The sequence below is a fragment of the Eschrichtius robustus genome, chromosome 8 (genome assembly GCF_028021215.1).
Source record: "Eschrichtius robustus isolate mEscRob2 chromosome 8, mEscRob2.pri, whole genome shotgun sequence".
NCBI lineage: Eukaryota > Metazoa > Chordata > Mammalia > Artiodactyla > Eschrichtiidae > Eschrichtius > Eschrichtius robustus.
Genome location: NC_090831.1, coordinates 88,475,214 through 88,493,698, shown reverse-complemented (window position 1 = coordinate 88,493,698; position 18,485 = coordinate 88,475,214). Strand labels below are relative to the sequence as shown.

The window sequence follows — 18,485 nt, the reverse complement described above, 5'->3', positions numbered from 1 at the left end:
AATAGACGTATCAATCCAACTCTGCATGTTGCGTTTCCTGAGATAAGATAATTTGGCAGTGTATTTCTGTAGTTCAATAGAAATTCAAATAGTCATTTGAGACAATTCAAGCCTCATTTAAAACAACTGACTGGTTGTTTTTCAAAATAGTTTCTCCATTTCTTTTATAAATTTCTTGACTAGTTAAAAGGATAGTTCTAGAACCCCATGCCTAACATTTCGCTGACATATCAGAAAGCCCAGTTTCAACGGCCAGAAACTTTATGAAGAGAGTTTAGCTGAAAGCATGCCCTCCTTTTCCCTCACTATCCCCTCATTCATTGATATCTTAGAAGCCCATGTTCTTCTGGTTAGCATCAAGAGCATGCTTGTTTGTGGTAAGGGTACTGATGGAAATGTGTTTATTTCTTTTCAGCTTTAAAATAGGTATAAATATAGAGCAAACTGATTGTTTTATTTCAGGACTGAAGCAGTTACTTGCTTCTGAAATCACTTCCTATATAGTATCTTACTCACTTTTGACTTATGAGTCATGATTTAATATAATCTAAATATAACATCCTGGTGAACTGATTGGAGGAGTAAAATAAAATAAGAAAGATTTGTATGTTATATATGCTGTTTGAAATGGGATCAAATCAGAAGAGATTTGTTTACCTTCTCATAGCTTTTTAAAGAAGACGGTTTGTTATACTATAGCCACTAAAATGTTGATTCTAGAATGTAGAATTTATTACTTTATGTTAAATTTACCTTGGAAATCCAAATTTCATGATTCTGAATATCTTCCCATTTACGTTATTCCGTGGAGTATTTCTATAGGAGCTGAATATAGTATTGAATATAATAATGATACTGATAGTTAACACCTGCTGCTTAGTACAGGCCAGCATTGTTCTCAGCACTTCACATATATTACCTTTTTTGATCCTCCTACCAATACTGTGAGGTATATAGTAGTAGTATCCCATTTTACAGATAGGGAAACTGCAGCACAAAGATGTTAAGTAACTTGCTCAAGGTCACAGCTGCTAATAAACAGCCAAGATTCAAATCAGAGAAGCTCCATTCCAAAGCCCATTTTCTCAACCACTAGGAAAGTCAGAACCCTTGTTTAAATGACTATATGTTGATTTAAGCCACAAAATTCAACATGAGGATCTCATTTAACATCAGTGGTACATTAGCTGATAGTTTACTCCAGGTGCTTTTAAGTTTTTATCACAGGCAAGTCTGTAATTTTTGTCTGGAAAGATCATATTTTACTTGACTACAAAATTGTTTTCAAAATAGAAGAAGACATCTAGCTCATTAAGTGAGTAACAAAATGCTATCAGAAGCCATATAAGATTATGTTATTTTATGAATTCCTACTGCCTGTATCTTGTATGTGATATAAGAAGTGATTAATCATCTGGTAATGAAGCTCCTTTGTAACAAAAGTGAATGTTTAAAAATACTGGAGACAAAAGTCTTAAGAGCAGTGTTTGGCCATGTGGGATGAATACATTTAGGCATATAGCTCCTGTCTGTCCTACAGCAGTAGGCACCTGCCATTAAAATTTATCTTCAACATCACTAATTGTTTCACATTTTTATGCATCCTGGTATGATTTTTGCCTCAACCTTCAGGCATTCAAGTCCTGTATCCTTTCCCTCCTCTCAAATATTCTGTTTCCTTGGCTACCTCTCAGGGCAGTGAGTGAGCAGAAACAAACACAGATGTATGCCATAATGGGACTTACAATTTCAGTGATGAGGAAGGCCATCATATAAACAAATGTAAGACTGCAACCATGACAAGTGAGTCAAAGAACCTTCCAGGGAAGTTTTCCTGAACAAGTGATACTTGAACTGAAGGATGAATAGGGATTAATGTAACAGAGAGGAGAGGGCAGGGCTCTTCAAACACAGGGAACAGAATATGAAGATGTTTTGTGTCTGGAGAGGGAGTGGTGAGTGTGAGGGATTGACAAAATGAAGGGAGGCTAGAGTGGACTGATTAAGGGGGAACATTGTGCATGATGGGGCCAGAGAGGCAGAGTGACCTGACCATGAGTGACCTCATGTGCCATGATTAGGATTTTGTCTTCACCCTGAGTGGAAAGCCTGGGGAAGTTTTTCTCGCATGTTCACTGTTGTTTTAGATGGTATTGAATGAATTTTCTTTTACCACAGACCATCATTTCCCAGCATTATAGAATACCCTTCATGCTTCTAACTGCAAAAACACACCATCACCACCACCACAAGCAGTTTCTGACCAAAAAACAATAGTATCACGTTATAAGAGTCCTTGCTGCTGCTAGAGTAACACTGAAGTGCCCCTAACCGGGGCTGTGACATTTTTAAGAATCCTGAAGTATAGTTGAGTTTCTCAGTTCTTGAATGATACTAGCAGTGCCTTTTCATCTCTCTGTTTACTTACAGTTGAGAAACTATATTGGATAATGTTGAATTTGGAGGTATTATAACTAAAAGATTACCTGTTATAATGCAGACAAATTGGGCAATAAATGTTTTCAAAGATACTGATTTTTTAAATATACCAGTTTAAAAATTATAGTGTAACTTACATTCAGTAAAGTGCTTGAGTCTTAAATGGGCAGCCTGATGAATCTGTACATATGTAACCACTGCGCAGAACAAGATAGCTTTCTAGCCCCCATACCCTGGTACCTCCTCCCAGGTTATAACCCCTCCCTCAAAGATAAGCACTATTCTGCCTTCTAATACCATAAATTAGTTTTGCCTGTTTTTTTTTTTTAATTTATTTTTTATTTATTTATTTTTGGCTGCGTTGGGTCTTCATTGCTGTGCAAAGGCTTTTCTCTAGTTGTGGTGCTCGGGCTTCTCCTTGCGGTGGCTTCTCTTATTGAGGAGCACGGGCTCTAGGCCCGCAGGCTCAGTAGTTGTAGCACACGGGCATAATTGCTCCGCAGTATGTGGGATCTTCCCAGATCAGGGATTGAACCCGTGTTCCCTGCATTGGCAGGCAGATTCTTAACCACTGCACCACAAGGGAAGTCCCAAGTTTTGCCTGTTTTTGAACCACATATAAGTGGAATTATACAGTATGTATTCTCTTGATCTGGCTTTGTTTGCTCAGTATTGTCTGTGAGATTGATCTATATTGTTGCTTGCAAACTCAGTTTGTTCTTTTTCATTGCAATATAGTATTCTATTGTATGAATATACCACAATTTACTCATCCTTTCTGCTGTTGACAGATGTTAGATCATTTGAGTTTAAGTAATGATGAACAGCTTGGTAAAACTAAAGTGTTTATCTTGTTTGGGAATTGTTTTATTTTGCTTCTTCTTCTGTTTGTAATCAAGCAACCTATTGTTTTGTGGTATAAAATTACCCCAGGTTCTCAGGTTTCATAAGTATAAGTGAACCATATGAAATTGCCATTTTATGGGTCAAAATTGGTTGAATGGTATTTTCCAGCAGGCTTTGTTTCTGATGATCTGATCTTCCTTTCAGCCAGAGACCTTGTAACTACTGTGAAACCTCACCTATTCAGTTGTGAAACACTAAGGGTTTAGTGAGCAGTGTTCCCCTCTTTCTTCCATTCCTTTAGATGAGGATCAGGAGGCGCTGATGGGTTTAGTGATGAAGCCACTATTACAGAGAGGTTATTGAAAGAGTTGGGAATGGAAGCCAGGAATCCTGGTATTCTTTACTCCTGTTCTAGATACAAATTCAGCTTTCATTGTGTTGGTAATTTCAGTATAGTCATCCACTTGTGACTATACTATCAATTTTAATGTAATATTATTTTCCTTTTTTCCCTCAATATGGGTAATCATTTTGGGGTGAATGACTTCTTTGATCAACAAATTATTTTCCTTTTCTCCAGGGTTATAGTGAAGCAGATTGCTGGTGGCTAAAATGTTACATTAAATAGTGACTTTTAATATGAGAGTATGATTTTTATTTTATTACTTTTATGAGAGAAAATGAGTTACACTTGCCCCCAAAGAAGCCTGCTTATGCTTAAAGTTTTGATTTTTCAGGAAAAAAGGAGTTAGGAGAATAGGATGTTCTTCATTGAACTCTTCTTCTTGTCCTTTTATTATGTTCTTAAGCCTGTTTTAAAGGTTGTTTTTCTTAAACAGTAGTAGTATTTAAAATGACAAAAACAGTATTTTAGGTTTTCTAATACTTAATACAACTAAAATAAGATTAGCATGACTCTGAGAAATTAATGTATATCTATCCTGTAAGAGTTGTTTGAAGGTCCACCTGCCCCACATTTATGAACTTCATGGGATATCAGCATTTGGCAGGATTGACATTTACTAAATAGATACACCATTGGTACTCCCAGACTACTTACGAGCAGATGGAGCTTACAAAGGACTGATGCTAAACCTCTCAGGTAGATAATTCGCAAGTGAACTGAAATGCTGCAACTCCTGGGAGGGGGGAAGGGGTTCTGTCATGCACACACTGTAATTTCTCTCCCGCTCCCCCCATTCCTCCTTGAGTGTTTTGGCAGCTGGTTTAGGACTTTTGTTTAAGTATCCTGAAGTGTATAGGTTGTTTGAGATGGGACAGAATTAAGAATTGAGATGCTTTATGACAAAACAACAGAAAACTCTATGAACGCAGCTCTTTGATCAACAGAGCTACTGAGTCTTAGGAACCAAAGAAAGCACTTTTTACATTTTACATTTTTTTTTTTTAATTAATTAATTAATTTATTTTATTTTTTTTGGCTGTGTTGGGTCTTCGTTTCTGTGCGAGGGCTTTCTCTAGTTGTGGCAAGCGGGGGCAGCTCTTCATCGTGGCGCGCGGGCCTCTCACTATCGCGGCCTCCCTTGTTGCGGAGCACAGGCTCCAGACGCGCAGGCTCAGTAGTTGTGGCTCACGGGCCTAGTCGCTCCGCGGCATGTGGGATCTTCCCAGACCAGGGCTCGAACCCGTGTCCCCTGCATTAGCAGGCAGATTCTCAACCACTGAGCCACCAGGGAAGCCCTACATTTTACATTTTTTAAAAAATCAATATACCTGTGATAAACCACCCAAATTAGGAATTCTTCAGAGTAGTTTTGTTAACTGATTTTAATTTGAGGTAACTTCCCCCTTTTTATTATGAAGACCAAATGAGAAAAACCTGATTACCTCCTTTTACCTTCCTGGCTGTGCCTAGTCCTTACCCAACTTTTCTAGGTTTGTGATACCCTTATTCTTATCTCAGTTCTCTTGCTCTTTTCCTTTCAGTGTCCGTTTCAGTCTGCCTTTCATTATCACCTCTTGTCTACTAAACTTGTGGTGTCTTGTTAGGGAAACCGACATTGTTCGTGGGCATTTGGACTGCAGCTTGTGTTCCTTAGCCTGTGTTTGCCCATCCTACCCAATTTTGACTATCAGTTGGCAACACTTAAGTATGAAACCCCTGAGGATCTGGGACTTACCAGCCATTGATGAAAGTTTTGTTTGTTCTGTTTATTCAAATTATTGAATGGCTTCTTTGTACAGTCAACCTTCAACATGACCCTGTGCAGTCTAGTTCCTATCTCTCAGCTTGTCCATGTAGTAGACATTTTATTTAGCCCCTGCAAGTTTATACTTTCATGTTACATTTAGACAGCAGAATTCAAATTTCATATGTTGGCCTAGAAAATGTTAACTAGAAGGACTTCTAAGTACCTTACATATTTGGATTGTTTATTATCTACTTTTGACCTCATACTGTTTCTTTACCCTAAACCCTAAGACTTCTGGGCTTTAAAAACTTTTAGTGCAGGGTTTCCCTACCGTGGCATTATTTTAGGATGAATATTTTTGTTGTAGGCGGCTCTCCTGTGTATTGAAGGATGTTTAACCTCATCCCTGGCCTCTACCCACAAGATGCTAGTAGCATCCCTCCCTAATTGTGACAACCAAATGTCCCCTGGAAGACACAGTTGCTCTCATTTGAGAACCACTGGTTCAAGGTCTTCCAGGTTACATTTCCACTTCTACAGTCATCTCCTCATAGAAATATAGAATGATTCCAGAACTACAAATACCTGTGTATCTAAAGTGGTCAGAGAATGGCATGTTTAGGGTCGTGCCATTCATTCATTCACTTATTTATTCAGTGTACATTTATTGAATGTCTACCAGATACCATGCTAGATGTTGGAAAGAGAAAGATGAATAACACATGGTCCTGGTACCTATCTTAGTATTGAATACATCAGTTATTCAGATTACTGTGTCTTACTAGGGTGCTGTGTTTGTACAGAGGAAGAAAAGATGTAGTGCTGTGCATGTAGCAGACTTAATACTGAATGTCTGTTGATAATTGAATGAATGACCTTATATAATAGAATGAGCATGGACTCTGTAATCAGACACATCTGCATTCGAATCACAGTTTGCTGTTCACTACTTTCTTGTCGTATAACCTTGAGCACATTACTTAACATTTCTGAAGCTTAAGTGATATAACATGCACAGTTTTTGGTGAAATCCCAAACTCACATAAATGTGTCAACAAATAGTAGCTGCTATTATTATTATTATTATTATTTATTACTACTTATTATAGAAAGGATCCCTGAATGTCTAATCTTGAATGAGTGAGCGACAGATCTATGTGGATAAACAGTTTTTTTAAAAATGGAATTAAATAAATCGTCTCTTTCTTGGCAAGGAAGGCAGCTGTCCAAGTCAGCTAGCATTGAAATTGCCTCCATAGTAGGAGCCAGAGGTTGAGGGCTAGAGGCATAAGGATCCATGAGACTTAGAAAAGAGAGGTGGTTGAGAGAATCATGTATCACATTTGCAGAAAGGATTTAGAAAATGTTTGTGAGCAGACATGGTCAGATAGGAGTTCAAATAACAGGATTTAAGACAAACTCAAACACTTTGTCAGTTTAGAATTGAATCTGAAAGCTCTTAAGGGTTTACCTGAAATCCTCTCAAATGTTTCTCTTCCTTCCCTGAACCCTGGGTTATTGTCTGTATCTTTTGTTTTTCACATTTAAGCTTATACTACCTCGTATTAGTACTCAGATCTTCATAGGACTGCCTTACCTTCAGAGCCAGATTAGAAGCTGGTTGAAGGCAAAAACAATGTATTTATACAGATGTTTTTCAGATCCATGTACCTATTAGCAGTATTGCTGTATTTGTGGAATGAAAGAATGCAAATCAACACAGTTTTAAAACAGGACACAAGCAACAATATTTCAAGTTATTCTTACCTCTTTAAAGCACTTTTGAGATCTAAAGGCAAAACTGACCTCTCCTTAATTTGGCATTTGATATACTGATATCTTACATAGTAAGTATTTTTTTAAGTCTTGGCAAGAAAAAACTTGATTTTCTTTAATCTTAACCTATAGCCTAAAATGAAGAAAAGCAACTAATAAATATTGAGTGACATTACTAAAACATGCTTGAATGTGCACATATCATTTATTTAATTAAAATTTTTTTGAGATATGTAAGACAGTGTTGTCCTTCTTTTACTGATGGCTACCTTTATATATAGTGTCAGATTTCAAGATTGTATTGGCTTTGAAAATGCCTTGGATTTTACTTTGATATTGGTAATACTATTAAACTATATCCTTTCTACGAAATCCACATTCTTGGTAGAGTTGAGTGTTCAGATTATTTATGTATATTATCTCACATCTAGATTAGACTTTGGTCGTCTAAATGGTTTGAAGCTGAGGATTTTTATAGATAATTTAGCATATGTACATTCTTACAGAAGTGACCGTGTCTAGCTTGACCAAAGTTTAGTAATATAGTCTTTTAATATTTAAAATGTCTTTTCTAAAAATTGTTGCAAAATTATAAAGTTTACAGAACCTTCAGAATACTTTTCATATAATAAGCAATTTGCTTCATCTGGTATCTTTTGTTATTTCTTTTGTTTTGATTTTGTTTATTAACACAGAAAAGCTTCGCTGGCCCGAGCAAGAACTTGCTAAGAAGTCTATTCTAAATGCAGAAGAGTCCTTGATCATTGACAGCAAAGGAAGCATTTCACATTTATCTCCTGGAATACTAAAGGACATTTTCACAACTGGAACCAGTAGTTACAATGTCCTACTACAGAGCAAAGAGGAGAAAAAGCATCATTCACAAAAACAGTCTTCCTCCACCTACTCCAAAAGATGTAGAAAACCCAGCAAATCTCCTAGCTCTTCACGTAGTAAAGATCTTCGCAAGATGAAAGCCCCAGTGCCTGTGATGAGCAGTGATACTTGGTACTGCCTAGAAAGGCAGCCTGCTGTTTTTGTCACTAGTTCAGTGTCAAGTCCTGTAAAGTTTACACATGGTATCTCTGTTACAGGAAACAGCACAGTACTGCCACCTAAACCCAAAAATGAAAGAAAGGTCAAGCGACGCCATTTCTCCACTGTTCCAAAGCCAAAGCCGCGGCCTCAGCTGTCTAGAAGTTTTGAAAAAGGAGATGACTTTTCTGGAAAGAAGTTTTGTATACTGACTGCTATAAAGCCCACCAACTTGGAGAAAGAAAAAGTGAGATTCTTTAAGTCTGACTATACCTACAATCCTCAGTTTGAATATGCTAATCCTTCTCTGCCAAGTGTGTTAGCCAAGCACAGCAACGCAACTGACCGGTTTCTTAAGCAGGTAAAATGCTACTTCAGTAGTGGTATTTCATTTTATGTAATGAAAACAATTATGTGCCATCGTATAGAAAGCCAAAAAAAGTTGTTTTAAAATATTCCAATTATTTATAGTTAACGCCCATCCAGGACATGTAAATATGTGACAAGAAGTCTCCAGGTGAGTGTCAACAGTTCATATGTAAACTACTTTGCACTAATCAAAATCTATAAAGAATCTATTATATAGACGTTGTGTCAGGAAGCAACTATATTAGGAAAAAGCTTCAGATTCTGGTTCCAAGCTTTCATTTGGGAGTTACAAACTTATGGCCCATTCGTCAGCCCACAGACAAGTGTTTGTTTTCTTTTTCATTTTGAATGCGTTAGATGGAGCATGCAGTATCTCCGGTTCTCCCTGTTATGTTACATTCTCAGCTTGCTTAGGCCCCTAAAGGCATTTTGGGGACTAGGCTTGATACTTGCCAGAGGACTTTTTAACGCTTTACTGAAATTGTTAATAATCATCAAATATTTAAGTACTCATTTAAAGAAGAAAATAATGGAATTTTAAAAATTATCTTCAAAATTAGCAAATCACAATGTGGATGATATAAGCAACACTTTCCAAATTGCTCAGTTTAGATACTTAGCACACAGTTTTGTGTGTTAAGATCTTAATAAACTTCAAAATCCACTTTATTTGAGGAGAAGTTGGCTGATGTTTACCTTCAGGGCACAGAGTTGAGATCATAAAAGCAGACTACATTTGGTTAAATTAATTTTGTACAGGTTTTTATAATGCATTAGGTTCAACTTGGCTTTGTCAGTGATTGAAAATCTGTCTGTAGGCTAGGTGAAGCTGCGTGATTCCATTTGCCTGTGGCAAATGCCCTATTTTAGCATTTTGCTGCAGTGCAAGTTCTTTGGACTTGCAGCCAGCAAATTTTTTATTGTTTGTTATAAATTACATGGAATCTGACCAGTCTTTTAAAGCCATTATGTAAAGTTATTCTAAGATTAAAACAATTTCAATCTTGCTATTTATTTTCCTTTGTTAGAAGAAACCTTTTCTACTGCTGCGTTTTTTTGAAGGTACAACCCCCCCCCCCTTTTTTTTAATTGAAGTGTAGTTGATTTACAATGTTGTGTTCATTTCAGGTGTACAGCAAAGTGAGTCAGTTTATACATATACATATATACACTCTTTTTTAGATTCTTTTCCCATATAGGTCATTACAGAGTATTGAGCAGAGTTCCCTGTGCTATATAGTAGGTCCTTATTAGTTATCTATTTTATATATAGTAGTGTGTATTACATTCCCTTTTTATTGAAATATGATGAAATTGTGCTAAACACTAATAAAAAGGTCAGCTATTATTATTTTGGCAGTGATTTTATGATTTTTTTCTTTTTTTGGTGTGGAAATTGCAATTGATTGAATAGGGCTTTCACTCACTTAAAATTTATGGTAATTATAAAAATGCTATTTGGTTTTTTCCCCCTTAATGCTGAAAGAGACAGCTGAGATTTCTTTACCAGATTTCTTTAATTTGGAGTCCTACTGCAAGCCCTACCAGTTGCGAAAGGGATTTCCCACCATTAGGTCAAAATGAATGCTCTTTCATTTTCTTGGATGGGAGTTAGGAAGCATCAGCAGCTCCAAAGATTGAGAACTGACAGGGCTTGGTTTCTGGCTCTACACTCTTTATTTTAACCCAATTCCAGCTTCTTATGCTTGGGTTGTTTGAGGCTTCTAAACAGCACCAGCAATCCTAGCTGGCTGGTACTTCAAATGCCACCATTTGGGAGAATGATTGCAGCAAATGCCAAATGTACTTTTCAAACCAATTTAATCAATAAGGGAGATTTATCGGAACAAGGCCCCCATAAAATATGCTTAAGTTCCTACTTAGCATCTGAATGAATTCTGACATGATACATCCTTCCCCTCCACAGCTGTGAAGCTAAAGCAGCAGCTTCAGGGCTGGTTTCAGGATTCAGAAATGTGCTGCGCAGAGGGGCCAGGATGGCTGAGTAGCCCATTCTTCTCTGGCCTTCACCCTTGAGGCCTTGCCAACCCCTAGCTGACAGTCTCTCAAGTTTCACGATCTGGATCTTTCCAAGGCAGGCAATCTATATTGTTGTTGGAGAGTGACCGCGGTCCTCTTTAGTGTACAGATAGGCAGAACAATGCTAAATCCATGCAGAGATAAGTCTACCATAGTGGAACTAAGGTAGTGCTCAGGTTCTGGTCATTCCTAATTGATTGCCCTGTCAATGTCAAGGAGTTCCAGGACTCAGTTTTTTTCTGGTCCAGGCAATAGGTTCCTCAGGAGGCACTTAGGCCCTTTAGGTGGTTCAGAGCATCTAGCATGGGCTGCAGGACTTGAATATAACTCCAGGTGGAGCCTGCTGAACCCTGCTTAGCCTCTTGCTGGCAGCCATGGTGGGCCTCAGCTCCCAGACCCTTGGGACAGAAACTGAAAATGTCTGTTTTCTGAGGTTGTGGACCTTTGCAGGAAAGAGTGCAGTGCTTCCTGGGTGCTGAAGAAGGGATCTGGGATGAGAGAATGCTGAAAGCTGTCCAGCATCAGGTGCCTGCTCACTAGTGGGTCAGAAGTAAATCCTTAGTGGCACATTTGAGCCGTCAACTGGCAGCCAGTACACTTTCTGCCTTACTTCTCTGGCTGACCATCCTGGGAAACCTAGATATAAAATCCATATGGCCTTAGACCCAGCACATTGTTGAACAAGATTGGAAGTGAGAGATGAGAAGGGGCTTCAGGGCAGTGTTGGGAGTCCTTGGCAGTATTTCCAACAGTCAAGTGGAAATTACATATTTATGTGATAAAGCCAATGGGTAGTTTAAGTGACTGATTTTCCACCTCTAGCTGGAATCGTGTCTCATTGTAGATTATGGCTAGGATCCTGCTAACTGGAAGCCCTGATTGGTAGAGTGATATTTAACAACATATGGGAAATAAGTCAACTTTTGTTTGGCTTGATAAGGTAAAGTTTGAATTATGTTCTTATTTGTTAACAAAACTGGAGCAGTGGGGATCATTAGTGATTGGTAAATGGGGAGAGAAGGAAGACTTTGCGGTGTTGTGTAGAGACCCTGGGCTGAGGCTACCCCTCTGGCTGTCAGGGAAGAAAAGGTAAAGGTGTTCAGAAGGAGTTAACAGAACAGGCCTGAGACTGCCATCCTTAGAAAGGCCTGCTTGCAAGATTAACCTGAGCCTGGCGTCTGGGAACTTGACTGGTAAACAGTTTCCTACACTGAAATAAAACTTTCCCTAAATGATACGAGTAGCTTGCTGTGCCTAAATTGTGCAAACAGTATGTTTTATGTTACTTTTTTTCCTTTAGGGAGTCTGGAATTTTAGAATGTGCTAGGCATAGGGGTGCTTATGTGACCAGCCGATAATACAAACCTTGGGCACTGAGTGTGTAATAAGTTTCCTTGGTAGACAAATCTTTACATGTTCTTACAACTCAGTTGCTGGAGAAGTTTATTGCATTCTGTGACTTCATTGTGAGAAGACCCTTTTGAAGCTGCTTCTTGTTTCCTCCAGACTTTCCTGGATATAAGAAATGGGGAGTGGTGGGCTTAAGTTGATTTTTTTAAAGGCATTTACCTTCAGATTTTAGAAAAAGAAGAAAAAACTCTGTACTGTCCAAATAAAACATCTCCATGGGCTGTATTAGTTGTCAGTTTGAGATTCCTGATCAGTTACAAGGTCTGGCTTCTTACAGCTTTGTAAAGGGCCATTGTGTTGCACAATTCCACGGGGTGCCATTCACAAATTGAGCCTGGGCCTTACATTCATACAATAGAGTTGGTGTTTACCATAAGCATGGGGTTCTTCTTTGGCATTATAATACAGTACTCCTCTAATACTTTTTAGTTGTATGATATTTGTCTTAGAAGTTCAAGTAAATTAAATGTATGCTAAGTTAGAAATGTTGCATGGAGGGTAGCTGGGAAAGAATGAACAAAAAAAGCATACTTGTTTTATTATGAAATTGTTCACACTGCCTTTTTTTCAGGACCCTTGCGCCTTTGTTATTCCATTAAAATTGCTTTGAAATTTAAGGACAAAGTCATATGAACTATCTATATATGAAAAATTATAACTAACATTGATAGAGTGCTTAATATTTGCTCGTTAACTCTGTATGCTGCCTACTTTTCACCGATTATGAGGTACAATACTAGTAGTATCCAGAGAAGTGCAGTCACTTTCTTGACTTGGATCTTAAGTTGCAGAACCAGGAGTCTTTCTCAAGCACTCCGTTGTCTTCCACACAAAGGTATGTTGGCAAACTAACTCTCCGTTTCCGTGGTAGAAATATAAATACTTCCACCAGGACCAGTTTCAAGCAATGTAACATCACTGTCATGCAAATTAATAAAAATTCAGTCAGCTCTGACAAGACAGCATGGCCGGACTCCAGCATACCACTGTTTCACAAAATGGTTTCAACCAGGCTTTTCTAACCCCAGTGCACCCCCTGCACTCAAAGGGTACCAGGTCAAAAGAGCCTCACTTAGCTGGCAAGGATGCCTTTGGTAGAAGCTGATTATAGGGACTTGGAAGATTTTTTTTTTTGTTCTTTGTGATACACCTATGAAATAGTGATTATTAATTACTGTCTTTTGGAAGCTTTAAGACAAGCATATTTACCTTCTTCCTGTTCAGGCACCCATCCTCATCTTTCAGCTACAGCTTCAATCTCAACTCATAGTACATAGTTATTTAGTGCCTTAGGAAGAGTAGCAAAGTTAAAACTGGGTGCCTAGTCTGTAAACTGAGTAAATATTTGAAAGAAGCAAATACAAGGGTGCCCCAAAAAGGCTGTCCACAACGTTGTAGGCGGCTGATTTCTCTCTTCATGCCCCTTTGACTCTGCCAGGGAACAAAGCAGAAACATCCCTTCCATTACAGCTCCCACAATATATACCTTTTCTCTGTTGACCACTGTCCTCATCATTGCATTTCATCTATTTCCTTTCTGTTTCATGTGGAGTATACGCAACCAAGTATTGAGAGAGGGTTAAAATAAGATTAGGTATTTTCAACTGAAACAAAATAATTAAAAAGAGCTTTCAAAAATTTCTTCAGTGAAGTAGTGTATCCATTGTTTTCCTATTCCTAAGACTTTATATTTTTCAAAATAGTTATTTGCAAATACAGTCAGTTTTTGCTTACCCATATTAATGGAAGGAAATATTTGTATGGATTAGCTAAAATGGAAAGATTATTCCCTGTTCCCTCCCTATCAAATAGTTCTCATCAGGGCAGTCATCTTAGCTTTCCTGGTGTGGCAATGCTATACCAGCCATAGTAAGTAGGAAACACAGCAATAGCAAAAGCCACAACAGTGGCCTGAAATGGAGATTGTAGAAGGAAGTGATGTTTAAAGTCCACCATCTAAGTGAAAATAATCCACTGAAGTGATTTATAAAGAAGAAAGCTTTTTGAAATCTTTTATTTGGTTCCAGGCATCTTATATTGTAATCTCTGGAGGAAAAGATGCAGTTAGGAAAGATGGGGGATTAAGTACTGAGGAATGGTAGTGTGAAGAAGAACAGATGTTAGACTTGTAGTTACTAGAAGAAATGTGCAGATATATTTGCAAAAAAATCGATGTCAAAAACATACAGTAAAATATCTTTTTCATCTTTCCATCTTAGCATATCAAAGCACTCCTTAAAGATGTTCTTGTTAATCTTTACAATATCTTGAAATATAACCCTCTTAGCCAATAGAGAAATGGGTCTTATAGCTGTTTGTAAGAATTACTGTCTTAAATAAGAGGTTAGTTAGACTTGTAAATGTAATTAAGAAATTCAGGAATTGCCTTCTTTTAAAAATATTCTTTGACTTATGATTGATTTTTAGGACTCTTGCTCTATAGGAGAGAGATGGACTCGATCTCTGAGGTTTCCCTTGCACACTATGTTGCAGAATGTCTGTTTCTATTTTTATTTTTGCCCCCATGCTATGTACTCATGTAAACATTGCACAGTGTCTGCTTCATTTTCCCTATATATATATTGAGGGAAATAGACTAAATGATCCTTGAGAGCCCTTTCTAGGACCACACACATCTCTCCTAAGTTCTAGGCCCCAAAATACTATGGCTAATCAAATCAAGATTCCATTTCATGTCATATTATGTATCCAGTTGTCATGTATTTTGTAAAAACATTTAGCTCTCCTTCCACATTACATGTTAATCACAGAAAAGCTCAAGAGTTTCTGCCAGCTGTGTTAACTGAAAATTCTTTTACTTCAGATATCAGTGCTTTATTAACTCAACGTAATTGGCAAACATTTTGGTTTGTTAAAATTAACTTTCCAAATTAAGTGAAACTTGTTTCTCTAACTACAAAACCTAGTGGAAAAAAAATTTCAATGCAGTTCTTTCTACAATGTATATTGACCTTGACAATTCAGGAGTATACTTTTCAAACTAAGGTTACTAAGACAGTAACCTAACAGCAGAACTGTAAAGAATAACCAAGGAAATCAGGGTGTGAGCAAAAAAATGTTTTACCTTAAATTCATGTGAATGCCACATTAAACTTCACAATGTATCTTTATTCTAATATAGAAAAATGTAAATTGCTTATGGACTCTCTGGCAACCTATTCTTCCCCAATGTGAGAAACTGAAACTTAGTACTAAGGTATTACACATTAACATTATTGGTTGGTTTGTAAAATTAACTCTTGTCACCAAAAGTCCAGTAGCATCTTGAGGGGAAAGCACAGAGAAGGCACCTTCTGGGAAGGAGAGGAGTCATCAGGAGCGCTGTATGACTCAGAGCAAGCAAGGGTTCCAGCGGCTTGGAGACATAAAAGTCATAATTTTACCAAATTCAAGCATATTGTCTTAATAAAACTTTGAGTGTTGTAAACTTGATTTCTTATAAAAAGATATGTCCACAAGTGAAACAGTATAGTTGGAAAGCAAGATGCAAGAAAAAGTTCGTTTTTTAAAGGTATTTGATGTCTCTCAAAAAGGCCATTTCCATCATAACCATATTATTTAAGAATTAGGATATTACTTGATATTAATATATCTTACATCTACTTAACTAAAAAAACTGTTCTGCTTATGTAATTAGGGTATCCTAAATTTCTTTATTACTGAATGGAAGTGAATGGTCCATGCTATCAAAGGTACTTGATAGAGTTATTGTAATATCTCAGAGGTATTTAGAGAAAAGAACTCTGACATCAACTTTTTTCCTGCATTGAAACAACGTAACGCATAACATTCTGTGGCATAACGTTTCATTTCCATTTATTGAGTTCACCTATTCAAAGTAAGTACCAAGATGGACCAACTTTATTATGTTAGGAAATTCTGATTTTCTTCCTAGTTAGCAAACTTTATACAGCTAGGGTATCTCAAGGGTCACATACCTATAGGATTTGAGCAGGGATCATAAATGATTGCAGGGAGCTGGCTGGGCACAGTAGGAAACTAAAAACCAGACAGCAGTTATCTAACTTGGGCTACAGTTTGGGTCTAGTGTTATCATACCCTCAGAATTTTTAAGAGAAGGTAGGTAACCGGAATTTTATACCAAGTCTTCTAATTTGTAAATGTTGACAGCTAATTCAAACAAAGGTTGTTCAGACCAATGAAAACCTGTTTGTGGGCCACATTCATCCCTTGGATTGCCAGTTTGCCACCTCTGATTGACCAGATCTATTAAACATAAGCTCTGTTTTATTGAGGCCAATCAATGATAGCATAACATAAAGACTTTTAAATGTGGTCCTCAGGAAATAATGTCTTGGTTTTAGAGTTTATAGTGAAAATGGAATAGGTAATTCATTGTTATATTAAAATGCATGCATAATAAATACATAAAATCACGTTGTATTCTAAAGCAAGACAAGTGTTCATTTTCCTTTTTTGATAGAAATAACAATTGGAAATCAAATACCTTCACTGATAGCAGTATGTCTTGATATAAAATTTCTTTAAGGCTAAGTTTTATTTATTTATTCATTCATTCATTCATTCATTCATTCTTGGCTGCGCTGGGTCTTCCTTGCTCTGCACGAGTTTTCTCTAGTGGCGAGCGGGGGCTTCTCTTGTTGTGGAGCACGGGCTCTAGGCGTGCGGGCTTCAGTAGTTGTGGCATGTGGGCTCAGTAGTTATGGCTCACAAGCTCTAGAGCGCAGGCTCAATAGTTGTGGTGCACGGGCTTAGTTGCTCCGCGGCATGTGGGATCTTCCCGGACCAGGGCTCGAACCCGTGTCCCCTGCATTGGCAGGCAGATTCTTAACCACTGTGCCACCAGGGAAGTCCAAGGCTAAGTTTTAATTGTACTAGTATTGAAGGTATTTTGTCTTGGTAGACCTCAAGTTGTCCAAACAGTGAAGGGGAGGGAAAAGCAAGCCTTCTTTAAACTATACCTCTCCCTAGGTGACTCTGTTTTTTGCTTAGCAGATCACAAAGTTTTCCTAGAAACATTAAAGCTATAAAATTATTTTGAATTTAGTACATCCATAGTAGTTGTGTGTCTTAGACTGGAGAAGTGAGGTCATTTCTTAACCTAATAGCACGGAAGATTTTCTTACAGTCAGAGATGGAAACACCCCAATCAGATTGTATGTCCTTGGAACAAGGTATGACCTTGATGACTCTTTGAAACAACACTTCATTGATTTGCCTTTGTAAAACTTGCCTAACGTGCACTCTCAGGTTCTTAGCTTAACAGGGTTTTTCCTCCAAAACAGTTTGAATGTCTGCTTCTTCCTTGTAGGTAGTGAAAGAAGAGTTTGCAGTACTAAGCTATTTATGAATATCTTCTCCTGGTAGCAGTTACCCTATCACTTTCCCACTTATCATTGTATACATCCAAACTACCCCCAACCCTGATGACGCAAATGTGCAGAAGAGGGAGAAGGGAATGGGGGGACGGCTGCAAGTGACATTTTTCTTTGTCCCACTGTGTTCTTTCATTTGTTCCGTCATTGAAGGCAGACTCAATTTCTCGAATCTATTTCCTAGGTTCTGCATATGTAGAATATAATTTATTGAAACATTTTTCTCTTTATTATAATCTGGTCATAGTTTGCAGTCTGTCTTATAGAAAACTGAATTACTGGCAAAAGTGTTTTTGCTTCCGTTTCTCCTGCTCTCCACATTGCTGTCAGTGTCTAAGGTACAAATCTGACTGTGTCACTTTCCTTCCCGGAAAACTTTAGGGCTCCTCATAATTCAGGATAAAGTCCAAAATCTTTATCATGGCCTACAGGCCTTTCATCTTTCATGATCTGGGTCATGCTTAGGTTTCCAAAGTCAACTCTATACTCCCACAGCATCTTGTGCAAATTATCTATCATGACATTTATCACACTGTTATCATCCTTAAGTTTCTTTTTTTGCCTTTACCATTAGACTAACCTCTTTTATAAAAGTGTATTTTATGTCTTTCAACTGTTCCCAGAATCTAGCAGAGTTCCTAGCGCTAGATAAATGAGTCTCCTGGTTCCTAGGCTGGAGGTGTAGGAACTGTGTATTTCACTTTCTTTGCTTTGTGTATGCTTTTGACAATATTATCCCCTTTTACCTGGAATGCCGTCTATTTCCTCTATGCCCCCACTTCAGTTTACCTTTCTCTATGTTTTCACAACACTTTATTCATATATCCAACAGAGTATTATTAAATTATGTTAATTTCAATGTAATCTCTGTCTAATGGTCAGACAGGGACTTAGATTCTAAAATATATAAATAAAAGCAGTGATTGGCACAAAGAAGGTAACCATAGAGATGAGTGAATGAATGATCCTTATGAATGGTATGCTAGAAATTTAGTGAAGTGTAGTCTGCAAACAGTGGATCCAAATCTGTGGCTCAAGG

The 18,485-nt window shown here is 37.7% G+C and overlaps 1 protein-coding gene across 4 annotated transcripts in view; it reads left to right on the top strand.

The window, feature by feature from the left end:
* MATCAP2 (microtubule associated tyrosine carboxypeptidase 2) overlaps positions 1-18,485 on the top strand; it is a 94,412-nt gene that overhangs the window by 21,775 nt on the left and 54,152 nt on the right. For all 4 annotated transcript variants that reach the window (XM_068550046.1, XM_068550045.1, XM_068550044.1 and 1 more), the window contains one exon: positions 7,910-8,610. In XM_068550046.1, the coding sequence (XP_068406147.1) occupies positions 8,185-8,610 (426 nt within the window). In that variant the 5' untranslated portion in view covers positions 7,910-8,184. The remainder of the gene's footprint in view (positions 1-7,909; positions 8,611-18,485) is intronic.